Source organism: Poromitra crassiceps (genome assembly GCF_964638095.1).
Source record: "Poromitra crassiceps genome assembly, chromosome: 9".
Classification (NCBI taxonomy): Eukaryota; Metazoa; Chordata; class Actinopteri; order Beryciformes; family Melamphaidae; genus Poromitra; species Poromitra crassiceps.
Genome location: NC_139630.1, coordinates 48,308,811 through 48,328,733, shown reverse-complemented (window position 1 = coordinate 48,328,733; position 19,923 = coordinate 48,308,811). Strand labels below are relative to the sequence as shown.

At 45.6% G+C, this 19,923-nt stretch overlaps 1 protein-coding gene across 3 annotated transcripts in view; it reads right to left on the bottom strand.

Moving 5' to 3' along the window:
* LOC310782041 (syntaxin-binding protein 5-like) overlaps positions 1 to 19,923 on the bottom strand; it is a gene marked incomplete at its 5' end in the record, with an annotated part of 148,724 nt that overhangs the window by 41,780 nt on the left and 87,021 nt on the right. For all 3 annotated transcript variants that reach the window (XM_083642690.1, XM_083642691.1, XM_083642692.1), the window contains 3 exons: positions 6,610 to 6,693; positions 8,014 to 8,077; positions 19,446 to 19,580. In XM_083642690.1, coding sequence (XP_083498816.1) covers positions 6,610 to 6,693; positions 8,014 to 8,077; positions 19,446 to 19,580 — 283 coding nt within the window. The remainder of the gene's footprint in view (positions 1 to 6,609; positions 6,694 to 8,013; positions 8,078 to 19,445; positions 19,581 to 19,923) is intronic.

Genomic DNA, 19,923 nt, shown 5'->3' with positions numbered 1-19,923 from the left:
CAAGAATTGCTAAAAACTTGCCGAGGAATACAGGAACCGACATTACTCACAATGTAAAAATCACTCGTCTCTATCATTTCAGACCCATCCAAGCGACTGGGGATCACTAGAGCATGTAGACTACCTTCCACTCATCCAAACATCCCATTCAGTTTGCGTTTCCATCAGAAATAAAATACCCACTTTGAGACATTCTTATTCCAAAGCCTGAATCCGTCATTGCACGCTCAGGAAAAGGACTGGTGGGGAAAAACAAAAACAAAAAAAAAACAATTCTTCCATGTTCGTTTCAGGCTACAACTTTGATACTCGGCAGCAAAGCTTCCAGGCAAGTCGCTTTTCAATCAAAGCAGACAGCAGCAAAGATGTAGCTTGCAATGGATTTCTAGATGTAAAAAGTGATTTCACAGTAGGCTGTTTGCAGAAGCTATAGACCAAATCAGCGGGATGTTTACATTTACTTCCGGGTACCCCTGAGGTCCACACATTATAATGGCGGTGGACGGCACAAACTGACGTGTTGAAGACAAAAACAGACAAAGAAGACAAAAATGCTTCGTCCGTGTTGTGTTGTTGTTTAATATCATTCATAACAACACTTTCACTAACGTTAGTGGAGACCAGACTAGCTAATTTACCTGTTGGACCAGACTAGAGTAGACTTGAAGCTAAATTAAATTGACGTGGCGTCAGTAGCTCTGTCTGTACCAGGCTCTTTCTCACCGAGAAGAGCCTGGTGACGCGAGGTTACTCTGTCTGTAACGTAAAAAAACAGCGAGTTTGACAGACAAACAAACGTTATTAGTTAGCTAACACTACATAAAACAAACACAGAAGAAAGGCTAGATACGTCGGACAAGCATGTTTACCAACCGTTTAACCATTTAAATTGAAAGTAGTCGGCCGAAAACAACGAGAGGGTTTGACAGCATTTATTTGACAACACGCACATTTAAACCTGCCGCCTTCCCCAAGTGGTACCCGGAAGTAAATTTGTTTACATGGTGACGTCACGGTGATTTGGTCTATAGAGACACTGCGGAGCGCATCACAGTTCCAAGGCCACGCCCACCACTGGGGAAACCTGGATGGCTGGTTCAAAGGCAAAAGCGGCTGTCGGGAGGAAATCTGAACAGATATGGATGATATGGACAGCCTGACAGGGTTTTTCCTGTTTTCAAAACAGACACATCTGTCAAAGAATGATTTCAGAACACTGCCTCCGACAGAGAGGAGAAGGCACATTGACAAAACGAACTTAATGGCCTCCATCAATGTTCAATTTCATTAATGTTACTCCGATAAAGCTGGATATAAATGATCCCACACACACAGTGGCCTGACATCAAATACTTTGTCATTTTCAATTTCCAGTAATGTTACTTAATTTAATCACCAGCCCAGGTAAGATAATATATTGCTATTAATTTCACTTCATATTTAAAAATCTGAAATGCAATATGCTTTTCAGACTAGTTTGAGTGACTGAGGTGACTGGCATTGGTGTTAAATATTTGGATTGATGCTAAATTAACTATGTTAGATAACAAATCAGTGAGATTTCGCATTACTTGTGCACCCTGTAGCCTACTGGCAGTCAATACAGAGCAAAACACATGAACGCTACTCATCTGTTTTATCCAGCTTATTTCTAGCGGCCATGATGCCTATGTGTTTTTCTTCCGGTGTGATCCTCCCAGCCTTGTTGCTGACAGCTTGACACCCGTCTGGGCGAACGGAGCAAATCACTAATCAGGTCCAGCTTGGCAGAAATCTCGTCGATAAATATCCCTTTAAGAGCGCAGTGCGCAGCCTACTGTGGCTAATGTTAGCGGCTAGCTAGCTATGTTACATGGCAGTAAAACGCCACTAAATGACCAAATTGATGTAACTTTTAACCATTTCTAACACTGTTTCCATACGGACTCCCAGCGTTGGTTAGTTGTTTATAACGTGATATTTATAACTTTTATAACGTACTCCAGTTTCCGGTTTATAATTCGGCTCTGCAGCCAAAGAGTATAACAAAGGAAATGGCAAGCTGCAACAGTAAGTCACATTAAACCGGAACAGGTACTCACAATTATTTGTACAGTGGGGCATTCAAAAATAAGGTGGATAGAGAAGAACTGGCTCAGCCGTCTCTCCTTGTAGCCTAGATCCACATTTTTCTTCTTAACAGCCTCCTTGTTTTGCTCGGGATAATACAAAACTTTAATTTTAATGTATTTGTTGTCTGTGCAGTCCACCACACAACAGCTTTTAGCCATGTTTAATTCAAGGAACATGACGCAGGTGTATGGAGGTGAATGAGAGCATGCAGTGTCTCTATGCTGTAAGCATAGAGTTTGCCAACACGATGATGATATCAGATGATGATATGATATCAGCAAATCGGCTCAACCACTCGGGACAAGACTATCGGGCTGGAAAGAGTAGTACGCCGAGCATCTAAAACCATCGGCTGTAGTCTCCCCTCACTGACATCACTTTAACCCATAAGAATAATCAGGAAGGCTAATAAAATCATAGCAGCCCGCTCTCATCCGGCACACTACCTCTTCAATCACCTCCCGTCAGGCAGGAGATACAGAAGCATCAAGATTCAAAACATCTCGCTTCAGAGATAGCACCTGCCTCCAAGCCATTAGACATCTGAACTTGCACTGATTCATTGATTATGTTTGACCTATAGCACTTTAAACTGTATGCACTTTCTGCTGAATACGACACTGCCGGGTACTCTGTTCCTGAATGTCTTTTTCTTGTGTTTAATGGTTATTGCTTGTATATTGTGTGCTGCTGCAGCACTGTCTTTGTCTGAGAGTGAACCAAGACAAATTCATATGAACTATGTTGACATGGCAACACATTTATTGAATCTTGAATTGAATCTTGAAATGACAGTCAATTAAAGACGTCTTTCTCCAAATCTAAGTAATGTTACATACAAGTGAAACGGCATAAATGACGGTGAAAAACACCAATAAGCTCATTTTGAATAAGACCCAGGGCATGTAGAAATCCTCCTGATGTCAGCCACCGAGGTCAACTTTCATTGTGTCTGTCAGCGTGCCGAGGCAACGCAGCAGAAAAGCCTCCGCCATGCTCTTCACCTTTCCTTTTCCAAAGCTGCCATGCCATCACAAAAGCCTGGCACGTTCCCCACCTCCCCTCAGAAGTCTCTCCTTAGCATTTTCACTCCATTTCATAAAGCCTTGGCCCCGGCCCCGTCATAATGCCTTGGCCACGGCCCCGTCCAAAACAGCAATATTAGAGGGGGGCCCGAACATCTCCACGCTTCACTATGGTGACGCAGCAAGGATGCTCTTCTGCGCCCTTGAAGGCTGGTCCCAGGCCAAAGTCAAGTTTCAGGATATCTGACCCTGAAGGCCAAAGTAAAGCTTCAGGATGTGTGACCCTGAAGAGCATTTGGATATATTATTTGCAGAGGAAATAATATCCTCAAGATGTCCCGACAGAGAGGAAACGGCATGGCTGTGAATTGTGGGCTTCTTTCTCTCCCTCAGTGTAAAAATTAATGGTGAGCAAATGAGAGGCAGTCTGAGCCTCCCCCCTACCCCACACCCTCTCCTCCCTCTCTCTCCACCCCCAACCAGCGCTCTCTGGAGAGGTGTAACTGCAGGGGTTTGGAGAGAAGAGATGAGCTCTCCTTAGAGAAATTACTCGGGTCCCTTCGGAGATTCAATACTAGAGATTGTAATGCCCCAGGAGCAGCGGGAGGATATTAGCTTATCTGAGAGAGGGAGGGATAGAGAGAGAGTTCATAGAGTACATACAAAATCCAAATCCGCTGTGTGTGTGTGTGTGTGTGTGTCTGTGTGCGCGCGCGCGTGTGTGTGTGTGTGTGTGAGAGTGTGTGTGTAGGTGTGTGTGTGTGTGTGTGCACATGCACGTGTGTGAGTGTGTGTGCACGTGTGTGAGTGTGTGTGTGTGTACGTGTGTGTGTGTGTGTGTGTGTGTGTGTGTGCACATGCACGTGTGTGAGTGTGTGTGTGTGTGTGGTGTGTGTGTGTGTGTGTGTCTGTGTCCGTGCAGTCCTCCTGGGTGACTCTTGTTATCGCGGCATGCTTACAGCGTCGCAGCGCTGCAAATGAGGTGAGCAGCAGCACGGTTGTTAGGATAATCGCATTATCTTAAACAGGCTGTTTGGCTCTGTGTGCGTGTCCAAAGATTATGTACACCCCTGTATGTCCACATGTTGAGTGTGTGTGTGTGTGTGTGTGTGCGCGCGCGCGCGTGCGTGCGTGTTTGTGTGTATGTGTGTGTGTGTGTGTGTGTGTGTGTGTGTGTGCGTGCGTGTCCAAAGCCATTCAATCAACCTCTACCACAGGTTTATGAATGGAGTTTGCTATGTTTCAGGATGCTCCCATTGAGACTCTAAAAGACCCTGAACCAGAGGTGATCACATGTGTTCAGATGAACCAGAGGTGATCACACTGTGTTCAGATGGAGCAGAAATGCAGAAAGTCTAGTTGTACAGTTTTATGGTATGAGTTTATTTGCTTCTATCTTATACTTTAACTTATGCTCTGTGTTTCCAATCAATCATGATGAGATGGCAATACACTATTGATCCCTCGAACTCTGAACCCAAAATGTAACCAAATGCATTGAGGACCCAAACCACCGTCACAGGTGATCAGGCACGCATTTAAAAAAAAAAGTGTGTCCAAACCAATTTACGTATACGGAAATAATCTTTTGCATGCACATCCAACCAGGAAGTGCAGATCCAACCAGGTACTGTAGCAGACAGCTCGGATAGTAACATACTGTAACCGAACACATGGTGGTGTTTGCTTTAAATTTGATGGATGTAACTATTACAAGAGGAAATGATGTGCAATGATCTGGGTACTGCAAAAGAAAACGAGGTCCGATTTCAATATGTACCGCAATCCAGCTAAATTATCAAGCCACGTTCAAGATATGACACACATGTCGGGTCTAAAGCAGGTCTCAGAAGCCTTGACACTGTGTTCCTACAGTAGTTTACTGTATTGTTCTGTTTGCTTTCTATTTATAGACACAGCCTCTGGGGGAGCGAATAATGTCACATGACTCACTGCTTTAAAAAGGTAGACCTTTTAGAAAATGAAGTTGTCCTTTCCAGACGCTGATATGGAAGCAAAGTCGATAATGCAACCCACATACATTCTGTTGTATAAATTATGAAATCGTTAAAAGTGCACTTCTCAAACTTGTTAAACACACTGTGAAAACATATTTTCTTCAGTTGAGATAACACTAGAGAACTATTATCTTGATATATTAAACGATGGTCACATGTAAGGCTGTAGTGGGGGAGTAAACACAGCTATTACTCATTTAGTTTGGCCACCTGCTGGGTTTCCAAGGTACTGCCACATTGGCAAAAGTGGGAATTTTGTTATTTAAATGTTTTCTTTGTTCTTGACAAAAGATCGCTCTAACTGCTGCCACGCCCCCCTCACTGCTGCCACGCCCCCTCACTGCTGCCATGGCAGTGTTGCAGTACTGCCGCAGCAACGCGCCAGATTAAAAGAGTAACATCTGTAAACACTGTTTAGGTACCATTTTAAATACAACATAGCGTTTACTCACCTTTTTATGACGCTTTATGTATGTATTTTTCATGCAGACTTCCTTGGCTATAGCGGACTCAATTTTAAAGCTATAGTGAAGCTACTGGTATCATTATGAAACTAGACCTAAGACAAGGTACCAAGCATGCCATGCTAGCTTGTCGGGAAGGGGGGTGAATAGTGCTCCAAAGTCAGTCCAAAGGGCGGTCCTGTGACCTCTCACCTCAAGATATCTGAATGAGAATGGGTTCTTTGTGCAACCTGGAGAACGTGGTTCCTCTCTGTTAGAGGCGATGATGATGATAAAATTATATTTATAGGATGATTCACAGTTTCAGATGTTCTAGTCTCATATGTATCTTGTCTCGTGGGCGACTCAAGTTTATAGTTTATCCACTACTTTTGACCACTACAGCCCTGGTTACCTTTTAGGGAGGCAACTAATTAAAGAAGTTACAAGAATAGCTTGGATGAACTATGGGATTCCTTCTTCACATTTCGCAGCATAGCAGCACAATAAACTCCAGTTGGAAGCAGTTGCCCAACAGGCAAGCCAAACATCAGATTTGTCTTCATTAAACAACCCAGTTTTGAGATGCCTCTGCACTGTGAAGACAATTCTGTCATCTTCCACCCCGCTCAGATGATACAGGAAGTACTCCCATTCCATATCCTGCCAGTCAGCACTCTATTCTACACTCTATTCATACAGACAGCAGGTTTAAATCACTGATGAGCGATGAGTGAGTGTGTGTGTGTGTGTGTGTGTGTGTGTGTGTGTGATGTACATATCCGAGCACATGCTTAACACATAGAACACCTGTCAAGTCAAGTGAACTACCTCATATAGCTCCTTCATCTATTTGACATTATCTCACACACACAAAACCATGCACGCCCGCCCACGGCTATTTAGAGCTAGCGCTTCCTCAATATCTGATCATATTCTCCAGATCGTAAGATGGGGGGAAACGACTGAAAGCCTTGACGAGGCGGGAAGGGAGAAAAGAGATTTGCTTACCTCGTCGTAAGTGTAGCGATAGTCGGCCTTCTTTGATTTGAGATCCCACAGGACGACGATCCCAGACTCATATCCAATTATAAGCTGGAGGCACAGAGCGACAGGCAGCCGGTGAGATAGGTGGGCGAGATGGCAGAGCGGAGATAGAATAGACCTTTTGAATTTGACATTCACACGCAACATGAAAGGGAGTCACATGTAAACAGACTGCAGCAGCTCAGGAGGAAATCTTATAGCTTGGTTCACAACAAGGGATGACAATTAAAAAGGCTATGTTTTTATTCCAGAACACTTGAAATGTCAGGTTGTTTGGATTTTTGTTTGAATTCGAGAGGACTTATAGAATTCATCCAACCACATAGCCAGTCTGATTTCCATTATATTTCAACTAAATCAGCTGGACCTTTTTTTGTGTGTGGTCTGCAGTTTTTTCATAGAATTTTGTCTGTTTGCAAAAACAGATAAAGTATGTACAGTATATGTAGAGCAGCGATTCCCAAACTGTTCTGACTCAAGAGAGGCCAAATAATGCGTTCTCAGAGCACTTTATTTTGACCATGAAAAGGAGCTGTCCATCAGCACCACACAGTAAGAAACTAAAAGTGAGAATGGAGAAATGCATTCTCATATATAATAATTACTCCCCCACGAAGATTGCAATGTTTTGCAAATGATTTGGCGGCCCACTTGCAATACCTTGGCGCCCCACAGTGTGTCTCGGGCCCCTGGCCCACAGTTTGGGAATGGCTACTGTAGAGAATCCTGAATGCCAGAGGTGAATAATGCCCCACGGAGCAGAACAGCCACTATCAAAGGCTGACCGCTAACAGTCACAACATGTACCTGTAAGCGTGCTGAAAAATGGCAACACCGTTAAGGTGAAGTGGGACCAATCATATTTTATTCATCGGAAGTTGCACCTTCCAAATCAAACAAGTAAAGCCCCGCTGAGGCGTGACTCCTTTTTGAAAGATCGATGGACATTTCAACTCTGCTGTTGGAAAGTAATTCATACTGTATATCACAGGAAACTACTCTGGATAATAACATGAAATAAAAAAGAATCATGAGGCCAAGCATTTGTGCCTTTCTAAAAGCAAATCCTCGGAGAGACAAAGGGGAATGTCGTCAAAGACAAACAGGACAGTGCGTGAGCTCTTAAAAAGAGGTGTGACGCGTGAGACTCAGACTGGGTGCTTATGAGGGCGAGCCATTTGGGAAAATGGATTTGAAATGGTCTCACTGCGTGTAATTGATACCTGAGACTCAATCACAGGCATCCAACTTAAATCTGATCAGCCCGTGTGTGTGTGTGTGTGTGTGTGTGTGTGTGTGTGTGTGTGTGTGTGTGTGTGTGTGTGTATGTATGTGTGTGTGTGTATGAAGAAAATAGCTGCTCCTCACCTTTCCCTCATCCATGGGGTTGTCACTTATGTGGACAACTGGTCCAGGGTGGGCCTTGGAGGACCTGATGGTGGAGAGAGAGACAAAGACACACAGAGAGAGAGAGAGAGAGAGAGAGAGAGGGGGGTGGAGAGTCAGAGAGAGACAGTTTCTTTCACTTCTTCTTTCACGATGCAGAAAGGAAACCAACAAGACAGAAAGCAAAACAACGCCAAAGAAGTAAACAAGTAGCACATGGGGGTTGGCTGACAGCACATACACTCGCATGGCTCAGAGAGAGAGAGAGAGGAACTTAGAAGGTTGAGGTGCAGCTCTGACTGTCTTTAAACATGTGGAAGAGGTCCGCTGGGAGGACAGAGCTGCCAAGCACTCAAAGGCTCCAAAAAGCTGTTCAAAGACACACGCTCACTGAAGGGTGTGATGGATGGCTCTGTCAGCGATGCAGTCCCCAACGGCTCTGTGTGTGTGTGTGTGTGTGTGTGTGTGTGTGTGTGTGTGTGTGTGTGTGTGTGTGAGTGTGTGTGTGCGTGTGTGTGTGCATTTGCATGTCTGCGAGGGAGACTGCACTTGAAGCTTGCCCGCCTCCCCCCCCCCCCCCTCTCCCTCCTCTACCCTCCAGACTACCTGGTGTCAAAGCAACAGTATTTTACCTTAGTTGCTGCCCTCTCCTCTGGCTGCATGAGTTTGATGTGCGCTAAAAGGACACCAGGGATGTTTCAGAGCCTAAGACAGTGACTGATGGAGCCTCAAACATAACCCCAGCACCAGTCAAAGGCAAGGATGCAAAGGCAAGGATGCAAAGGCAAGGATGCTTCACAAGGATAGAAGGAGGAAGACGTTGTGACCGATTATACTGTACAGTAACTAGTCTACAAGGAGGCAAAACAGACTGATCTGACCTTGTGTTGCAACCAGTGTTGGGGGAAACGCATTACAAAGTAACACATTACTGTAATCACATTACATGTGTCTGTACGACTAGTGTAAGGCATTACAGTCCCTAAATGCAGTAATCACATTACATTTGTCTGTACGAGTAGTGTAAGGCATTACAGTCCCTAAATGCAGTAATCACATTACAGTTACTATTCAAACACTCATGGCATTACTTGCATTACATACATGTAAGTACTTCAATTATCTGCAGGATCAGGATTGAATCAGCAGGATTAGGGAAAGAACACCAAACGTGCGTTCCTTTTTCATGCATTCAATTACACAGCACAACAACTCTAGATTGGATGGGCTGGAGGGACAGGGAGGAGTTATTGGGATCTCCTTATAGGGATAGGGATCTGTGCTGATACAGTATGGGCATAATGTAAGGCTTCAGTCATTGTGATGTCACTCGAACAATTGTCCCGTCGCAGAACCGGGCTACCTTATTTTAGTATTATAGTGAGATTCTTTGGACAATCAGTTACATTGATATCACCTTCACAAAAAACTAACTAAAATATGATTTGACAATTTTATTTCTGAGCTCTTCCAGACATTTAAATTAACAAGCGTGAACCTTATTATAGCCAGATAGCATGTGTGCCACTGATGACATCACTGATGACGTCGTCCGTCATCTGGCTGCCTGCCGGCCACTGACGACGTCATTTGTAAAGCAATTTGAATTGCCTCTGTGTATGAAACTTGCCTTGCTTAGTTAGAAAAACAAACCTGAGCCGATTGAGCATTTTGGATACTTGCTCAGGGTTGTCAGTCAGCTTCCTTCAGACAGAGCCAGATGTAGGCCAGCATCTGGCTCTGTCTGAAGCTGACTGACTGACAACCCTGAGGACAAGGCTGACTGACTGACGACCATGAGGAAGTATCCGATGATACCACGGGAGGTGACATCATTAGAGATCAGAGCAACAAGTATCCGATGATGTCACCACGGGAGGTGACATCATTAGAGATCAGAGCAACAAGTATCCGATGATGTCACCACGGGAGGCGACATCATCAGAGATCAGAGACCCTGAGGACCCAAGAGTGAATCATTCTGCTCTTGTTAGTTCCTCTTCGGCAGCTTTCATTGACAGTGTCGTCTCCTACAGTATGTGGATTGGTCGGCTCATGGAGGATTTGGTGCTGCATGGCTGCCGCTGATTGGCTGCTTCCGTGACGAGCCCCTTCTTAACATCTGCAGTCTCAAGATGGCTTCAGAGGCAGGTGGTGGCTGCCTCGTGCTCTTTCTCCTCTCATCCGTTCACTCCTTCCAACCTGTTAGCAAACTCTCTTTAGCTACTTGTTCATTCTTTGATATTTCATTGTTATTTATTGTGGTGCTGGACTCTAGTCCCTGTAATAGCTGCCTGTAACAACGCTTTCTACTGATAGTTGATAGCGAGTCCCAGCATCAATTTTACTACTGTGTGAAAAATAAATCACACTACTTTTTGTCATTCTAACCTGGTTTCCAGTGTCACGTTTTGTGTTACGATTCAACCCTAGACTGGGTGGCGTAACAATGTTAAAATCTAAAAACATCATTTGGATGAGCTGGGGATACGTGTATATTATTAGGAGGAGGAGGAACACATCTACAGCAATGTGTATTAAGGTAGCAGTTAGCGTAGTGGGCAGGGAGCGGTCAGTCACTTGTCTCTATATTTAGCCTGTTAGCACTGGAGCCTTATTACCTAAGCTGTGCTGCAGCTGCTGATTTATCTAATCCCCCCTCACTGCCTGTCTCTCAGCCAACAGCCGTCCACACACACACCTACACACCTACACACACACACCTACACACAACACACCTACATAAACAATACACACTTGCATGTAAGAACAATCAACACGACGCCTAACTGCCGTAACTTCAGATTGTTCATGTGATTTACTTTCGTGTTTCATGTGTCTACAGTAACGTCCATTGTTTCCCCGTGAAACACTGCGACAAAGCGGTTTTGTTTCACTGTAAATAAATCAGACGTGAACATATCCACAAACTCCGCGCGCACGCACGCACGCACGCACGCACGCACGCACGCACACACACACACACACACACACACACACACACACACACACACACACACACACACACACACACACACACACACACACATTCAGGTTTGGAGAAAGGCATCACCATGGCAACAGAGACAGGATGGGCAGAGCACAGACACAGGCTCCCAAAATCATCCATACTCTCTGACACACACACACACACACACAGACACACACACACACACACACACACACACACCTGCTCAACTTGTTAAACACGCTCCTATAACATTTGTCTGTGTGCTGCTGATGACCTTGCATTTTGCAGTGGGAATAAAAAGAGATTTACACTAGGGACAAGAACATTTGTGTACAGATGTTACCTGTTTCAAAATACCCTATGCTACAAAAGTACTGCCATGGTGGTCATGGTAATGGTTGGAGTCATGGTAATGGTTGGAGTCATGGTAATGGTTGGAGTCATGGTAATGGTTGGAGTCATGGTAATGGTTGGAGTCATGGTAATGGTTGGAGTCATGGTAATGGTTGGAGTCATGGTAATGGTTGGATTCCCGCCCCGCCCCTGTTTGTTTACACCAGTAAGAGTCCAACAAGATGTCAAATGAAAGTGAGAATCCACAGATTCCAATGGTGTTAGTCTTATTACTCTACGACCAAAACTCACCAAACTAGCAGCCGAAGAAAAATTGCCACGACAGGTGGCAGTAAAAGGGTACTTTGAAACAGGTAACATCATGTATGGGGGCACGGTGGCGCAGTGGTAGCGTCTCACAGCGAGAAGGTCCTGAGTTCAATTCTCGCCTGGGACGATGCTGGCACTATGTCTTCCCATGCCCTCGGTGCTTAGTGGTCAGATGGGCTCCATGTTCAACCGCTTATCCGGGATCGGGTCGCGGAGGTAGCTGTTCCCACAGGGGACCCCAAACTTCCCTTTCCCTGGCTACATTAGCCAGCTCTGACTGGGAGATGTTCCCTGTGGAATGTGTTCCCAGGCCAATGTGGAGATCTCTCCACCTAGCCCTCGGTCTGCCCCGTGGTCTCCTCCCAGCTGGACGTGCCTGGAACTAGGGGGGGCGACCAGGTGGCATCTTTACCAGATGCCCGAACCACCTCAACTGGCTCCTTTCTATGCAAAGGAGTAGCGGCTCTACTCCAAGTCCCTCACGGACGACTGAGCTTCTCAGTTCTCACCTTATGGCTCAGGGAGATGCCAGCCATCCTGAGAAAACCCATTTCGGCTGCTTGTATCCGCGATCTTGTTCTTTCGGTCATGACCCATCCTTCATGACCATAGGTGAGGGTAGGAAGAACGAAGATCGACTGGTAGATCAAGAGCTTTGCCTTCTGGCTCAACTCTCTCATCGTCACAACAGTGCGGTAAAGCGCGCTGCTCCAATTCTCTGGCCCATGTCCCACTCCAGTGCCTCCCTCAAAACAAGACCCTGAGATACTTGAACTCCTTCACTTGGGGTAAGGACTCATTCCCTACACTGAACTGCAACCCCCCCCCCCCCCCCCACAACTACACCTCGAAATCCTGCCCATGAATATCACAAACAGGATAGGTGACAAGGCAGCGCAGCCCTGGCGGAGGCCAACCCCCACCGGGAACGAGTCTGACTTACTGCTGAGAACCCGGACACAGCTCTCGCTTTGGGCGTACAGAGATTGGATGGCCCTGAGTAGTGACCCCCTTACCCCATACTCCCGCAGCACCTCCCACAGTATCTCCCGGGTTGGACTATCTTGTGAAAAGGGCCTTTCTGTGTGGAGTTTGCATGTTCTTCCCGTGCGCCCCTGGGGTTTCCTCCATATAACATCAATATGGACCCCGACTAAAAACATGCAGAAGATCATTGTCTGACCAGCGGCGGTTGGAAGAAGTTGATCACCGGGCGCTTCACTGCAGCTGCCCACTGCTCCTGGTCAGCCCCGTGGAGGAGGACGAGCCAGGATGGGAAAAATGCGGAGGGCAGTTTGTGTGCGTGTGTGTGTGTGTGTGTGTGTGTGTGTGTGTGTGTGTGCGCGCGCGTGCGTGTAGCCTATACTGTGTTATTCTCATAGCACCAATCACTGTATTGAATATCGGATCCCTGCCTTGCAGCCACTCATTTAAGCTCTTCTTGTATTGAGAACACACACCCACCCACACATGCACGCACAGACACACACACGCATGCATACACGTGCGCGCACGCACGCGCACACACACACACACACACACACACACACACACACACACACACACACACACACACACAACATGAAGCTAATGTGCCAGGTTGTAGTCAACACAGGGAGCATGTATAATAAGCTATGGGAAGGGTAACACTTCATTGACATCTCCTGAGTGCAGAGTGACACGCCCAACTGGCTGGTAAGCCTTCACCTTGGACAAGGAGAAACACACACACACACACACACACACACACACACACACACACACACACTCACACACACATACACACCCATCATGTGAACCCACAAAGGTCTTTCTGCCTTGACATCAGTGACAGCACTCCTATGCATAATACGCATGACACCATTCAGCCTAATATACTGTACATGTAACACAGAGTGAAGCTCAGAACAGCTGGCCTCACCACGGGTGACACACAGAGGCAGTGGAGACGTCGCCATGACAATGTCACCCAGGCAACACGGCATTAACACCCCCTAGCAACATGTCACAACATGTGGCCTCATGCCACCTCACTAGACTGTGTGTGTGTGTGTGTGTGTGTGTGTGTGTGTGTGTGTGTGTGTGTGTGTGTGTGTGTGTGAGAGCTCACAGTACAGTGGCAGCCACCTGGAAATTGGCGCTCTCATCCGGTGCCATAACCAAAGAACTGAACTTTACAACATAAGGGACATTGCTTCAGAGAAACTAAGGAGATCTATATGGTTTATTATCTCTGCCAGGCACCTGCAGCCTGCGGCCCTCAAAGGATGGAGCAGGGCCTTGGGGTTGGGGGCTGTGATGCTCTCTTGATGGATAGTGGTACTAGCTGGGAGAACCCTCTGTGTCTGTGTGCTGTTTTATGCAGGCACGTACACACCCACCCACATGCAGAAACACACATGCAAACCCATGGAAGAAAACACACACACACACACACACACACACACACACACACACACGACCAGTCAAGTTTGGACACCTACTTGAATGTACTATGTTTTTCATGATCTTAAAGCCATTTTGATATTTTCAGCTAAAGGCTTATACATGCTTAAATGCTTGAAATGTGTTTCTTAGACAAATATAAATGTACGAATTGTTTTTCATCAACCTAAAATACTCGTCCACGTCACAACACTGACTTGCCAAAAATAAGGTTAGGAAGATGGAAAAATCTGCTTCGTCAGTCCCTGCCTACGCCAATGCTGCCCAATGGAGATAATGCCGACGGACAGAGTTTTGCTCATTCTATAATAGAATATAGTAGGATTTGATTTGTTTAACGCTTTTGGCATTTTGGTCACTGCATAATTCAACTAGTGCTATTTCATAGTATTGATGCCTCTACTATTATTCCAAAATGTGTAAGATAGTAAAAATAAGAAAAATGTGGTGTGTCCAAAGCTTTGACTGGCAATGTTCGTACACAAGCAGGAACCCGACATACACAGAAGCATGGAAAAATGGCGGGGAAGGGGGGGGGGGGGGGGGGGGGGAGGGGTACAAGTATTCAAAATAGCTTGAGGGTAGTGAGGAGGAGAGCGGGGGGGGGGGGGGGGGGGGGTGAAGAAGGGAGGGAACAGAAGATGCCCCAGGCCAGCACGTTAAACGTGAACTATGTGTCATCTCTGTACTCTCTCTGCACCCAGTGACCATCTAAGTCAGCGAGTAAACACACACACACACACACACACACACACACACACACACACACACACACACACAAAGGCAAATATACACACACACACAATCACATGTGTTCATAAATATATCATGCGAACAATCTCCACACATGACCTGGCTGTATTGCCTAGAGCACTGTACTGTACTGTAGTGTAGTGGCGTGCAGTAGGTGATGTAGGTTGTATATTGGGAGCTGGAGAGCAGAGGTGTGACTCATACAAACACACAGCGCACTGGGCCAGGCCCGGGGCCATTGGCACAGCTACTGTACTGCAGCTTCAGTCTTCAAATAGCAAGGCCCCAGGGGTGTTGACCACAGCACACACCATAGCCTACTGTAGCCTCATCACGCAACCACAACAGAATAGAATAGAATAGAATAGAATAGAATAGAACAGAACAGAATAGAATAGAATAGAATATCTCATCTGGATATCATTTGGTGTAGGCTGTCTGGCAACCTCATTAATCAGAAAAAAATACAGACCAAATTGACTTTTAATTAGGTGCCTGTATTTGCCTTAACCTTCTGGAAACTTTCATTGTATTGCTTATGTGGCAAAGCCCATACTGTATCATGGAAAGTATTTAAAAGCCTTTTGATTTAGCTCGTGTTACAGAATAGAACAAAAGAGTAGGGAATATCTTTATTTATAATATTGTATTATATTACCTACCGTATATCATTATACACTCACTGAGCACTTTATTAGGAACACAGTCTTCCTACTAAAGTGCTCAGTACTAACACTGCGTAGGTATCAGCTAGCAAAGTGACATCCACCTCCAGGTTGGATGTGTTGTGCATTCTGAGATGCCCCTCTGCTCGCCACAGTTAAAGAGGTTATGTGAGTTACTGCAGTCTGTCTGTCAGCTCCAAGCAGTCTGACCATTCTCCTCTGACCTCTCTCATCAACAAGGCGTTTCGATCCGCAGAACTGCAGCTCACTGGACGTGTTTGGTTTTTCACACCATTCTGAGTAAACTCTTTTTTTGTTTTGGGTGCAAATCCCAGGAGATCAGCAGTTTCAGAAATGCTCAAAGCAGCCCGTCTGGCACCAACAACCACGCCACGGTCAGAGTGCCTGAGACCCATTCTGATGTGAACATGTGCTGAAGCTGCTGCCCTGTATCTACATGATCTTATGTATTGCACTGCTGCCACATGATTGGCTGATTGGATAATTGCATGAGTAAGCAGGTGTACAGGTGTTCCTAATAGAGTGCCAAAGTCTGGGTTCGGCATGCGTACTAAGGGATTTAATCCAAAATAAAAATTTTCCATAGACATTTCGTTTTGGTCCGAGTGAAATGTTAGCATCAAAAGAGGACAATAGGCAATGGGGAAGCTATCTGCAAAGCTGACAGAGATAGAGAGAACAAGGGAACGAGAGACCTCGCGCCTCTCTGATCTGCATCAAAGAAAACACACAAACACACATGCACATGCACATGCACACACACACACACACACACACACACACACACACACACACACACACACACATACACACACATACTGTACACACACAGACAGAAATGCAAACTGAGAGCATCTGTACCAAATTGGAGAATGGATTCCTGGCACAGCTGGCACCTTTAATACGCTATTTCCTACAGAATGAGTGTGGGACTGTTTAGTGTAGAGGCCTGAACCAATAGATACGGAAACCTCATTTCCCCCCAAAACTCAACTTGCAGAACTTCCATATGGCGCGGGATGGAAACCAGTTTGTGGCACAATGGGGTTGCAAAAGAGTATAATGAGTAGAGTGTATTTGAGTGGGTAAAGTAAATGGCAATGAGGAAGAAAGAGCAGAAAAAAGATGGATGTTGTTGTTTAATATTGTTTAGGAGAGTCAATATTCCTCAACATTTTTGCTAGCCAACCTCAACAACTTTTCCAAGAATATTCCATGAACAACTCCAGTGACCAATATTTGCCTTTGCCAGTGATCAAACAGTGAAGTCTAGACGTAATTTCAATCAGCAAGACTACTTATCCCACGCCCTGTTCATTCACATTTCTCCCTATTCAATCAGTTCCTTCTCCCTAACCAATCAGAGTTATCCACGCTCTCCCACGCTATCAATAGCCAATCAGTCCAAGCCATCTCCTTCCCTCGCTTTGCCGCTGAACCAATCATCTAAAGCAGTTGAGAGTATTTCAAGTTCACGTATCATGTGGTTTCGCTACTCTGTGATATGTTGTCACTCTGCAGTTGCTGTCATTCCCATGTACCAGTTGTTTGGCCCCGCCTCCTCCCCTGCCACCACAAATGTGATGGCTCCAGAGGGATTCCGCATGGGGGGGATTTCTATTCTATGCTTTCCTGACACCCTTCCCTCATCATCGCAGGAGGAGCGTCATCATGGAGCCATATGCCAAACTTTCATCTTGTTTGTTGTATCAATAAAAGTTATTTTGATTTGAACCTTTATACTAGTCTCTCCTGATTGAATTAACTTTCTCATTGTTGAATGCCTGCTTTGATTATTGCAGGTCTTCATTTTGTGTTTATTATTTGTTTTTGTAATCAAAGTAGAGTACTAGGAGAATAGGATACTAAAACATATGTGCTGGTCACAGTGGTCAGTATACAAGTGAATACAGTAGATCTAATAATTAGAAGTTGTTTCAATATTTCAAATGTTGTTGTTTTTTAAGTTCAGTGTTTGTCCGTCATCAACCGTCCATTTCTACATTTAAAGCTGTAAAGTACAACTTTTCCATGTTTTGATTGAAATAATGAGTGGAGAGAGGTATTTATGAGTGAGGGAAAGATCAAAATGAAGGTGAAGTGGCACAGCTGAAGAGAAGATGAGTGAAAGGCACCTGTAGAGGTGGACAGAAGGAAGAAGGGCTGAAGATGGAAAAAAGAGGGTCAAGCAGAGAAACGTGGAAATTATTGTCTCCTTTCGTGCTTTCGTCATTCATTCATCCATCCATCCATCCATTCATTCATTCATTCATTCATTCATTCATTCATCCATCCATTCATTCATTCATTCCTCCCCCTCTCTCTTCCCGCTCTCCTGCTCATATCATCTCATTAGGGGCGGTAGCACTTTTGTTAAACCAATCAGAGTTCGCCACATCTCAGCCTTAGCTGTCAACTTTAAAAGCTGTTCTCCTCTCTGTGCTTTCAGCTCATCAGCTGTCACCTCCAGTTCATCACTTGGACACTGCATGGGTCTGCATGGGATCACCAAAAGCTGCTCCTCTTCTCATCCATCCAGATCCCAGAGTCTTCTTCATCATCATCACCACTAGTGTCTAGACTCCATGGGGGGTATCCTATTTTACCCTCGGCTTCACTGATGTCCTGATGTCTAATCACCAAAGACTATTCTCATTCTCTTAATTATTGTGCTAGTATATAAATAAATAATTGTTCGCTAAAGAATTAGTCTCTTCTGATTGAACTCTATCCACCCCTCTACCTCATCATTATCACCATTTACTTTACCTCCCATGCCCCTTTTCTTTAATTGGAAACATTTTCCATCTACCGCCCTTCTCTGCATGACTCCTTTCTTCTCCACCACCTTTGGCTCCTCCCTCTGCTCCCTGCATTTAAGCCCTCTCACCACTCCTCTGGCTCCTCCCCTCCATCACTCCTCCTCTGTGCTCCTCTCCCCATCATGTCTCCTCTGTGCATGTCCTTTTCCCCAGGCATGATCCTGCTCTCATCCATTCTGCTCCTGTCTCTCCTCCGTCATCCTTACAATCACTCCCCCCTCCTCTCCTCTCCTCTCCTCCCCTCCCCTCCTCTCCTCTCCTCCTCTCCTCTCCTCTCCTCTCCCTTCCTCCGCTCTCCAACCATGTCTTTCCTCTCGCTCCCCTTCTCTTCCCCACAGCCCTGTTGAGACGAGACGTGTGTGTGTGCCCTATACACTGATCTCGGCAGACACCTGTTCCACCCCCTCCCTCTCTGTCTCTCTCTCTCTGCAGTGTGCACACACACACACACACACACACACACACACACATACACACACACACACACACACACACACACACACACACACACACACACACACACACACACACACACACACACACACACACACACACGCATGTGGGGGAAAGCGTGCAGCAAAACGCTCCAGTGAATAATTTAAGCCGCTACAGCGGGGAACCAAAATGGAGCCCGTCATCCTGACGGATCCATTGCCACAGTGGAGAGACAGGTCCACTAGACAGGTCACTATCTTCTGGAGTCCAATACTGTGCCAAGGAATGATAGAAAGACTAATGGTAGTTTCTTATCTCATTTTAAATTGCACTGACCTTTGGAAAGGTCATGCTGATTACACAGCATCTCTCGTTTCATTTAAAGTGCTTCAAGGTGACTCAACAGACCGTGCGTTCGGTGTTGCAGTGCTGCTGGGGTTAGATTTTGAGTTTGATTCGCCCAGAGTTCAAATATTGATCTAGGAATCAGCGACTCACTTTGGATACGCTTCCATACAGCACAAATACGATACAGCTGTATGCTGAATTGTATTTAGAGGAGAACAAATGCAGAGCACTTTGAGGGCATTTCGAGGGGGAGTCGACATCGGTGGGCGACAGGTGGGCGGCGACACTCACAGTTCGATGGCTTTGTTCCACATGATGACGTAGCCTGAGAGCGTAAAGGACTCCACGTTGACGATGTGGATGTTCCCTCGTTCTGTGCCGATGTACAACCACTTGCTCTGGAAGGGCAGGTGGCAGAAGGTTATCCTAGAGAGAGAGAGAGAGAGAGAGAGAGAGAGAGAGAGAGAGAGAGAGAGAGAAAGAGAGGGAGGAGGGTTACAGAAGGGTGAGAGATGAGGGACACAGCGTAGGTACAGGAGAAGCCTCTCCAAAGTCACTCTTGACTTGCTATTATGATGAGACAAATTATGCAAAACTTTGAGAGGATAACCAGTGGAGTAGTGCAGGGCATACGCAGGTATACAGAGTGTACCTACTTATATTTCAGTTGGCACTGAGTATACCCACTTCAAAAATCCCATCTGATGCGCAGGGCAAAAAGAGTGAAGGAATATTTCGATTGATTGTTGCTTGATTACTCCAAATATTA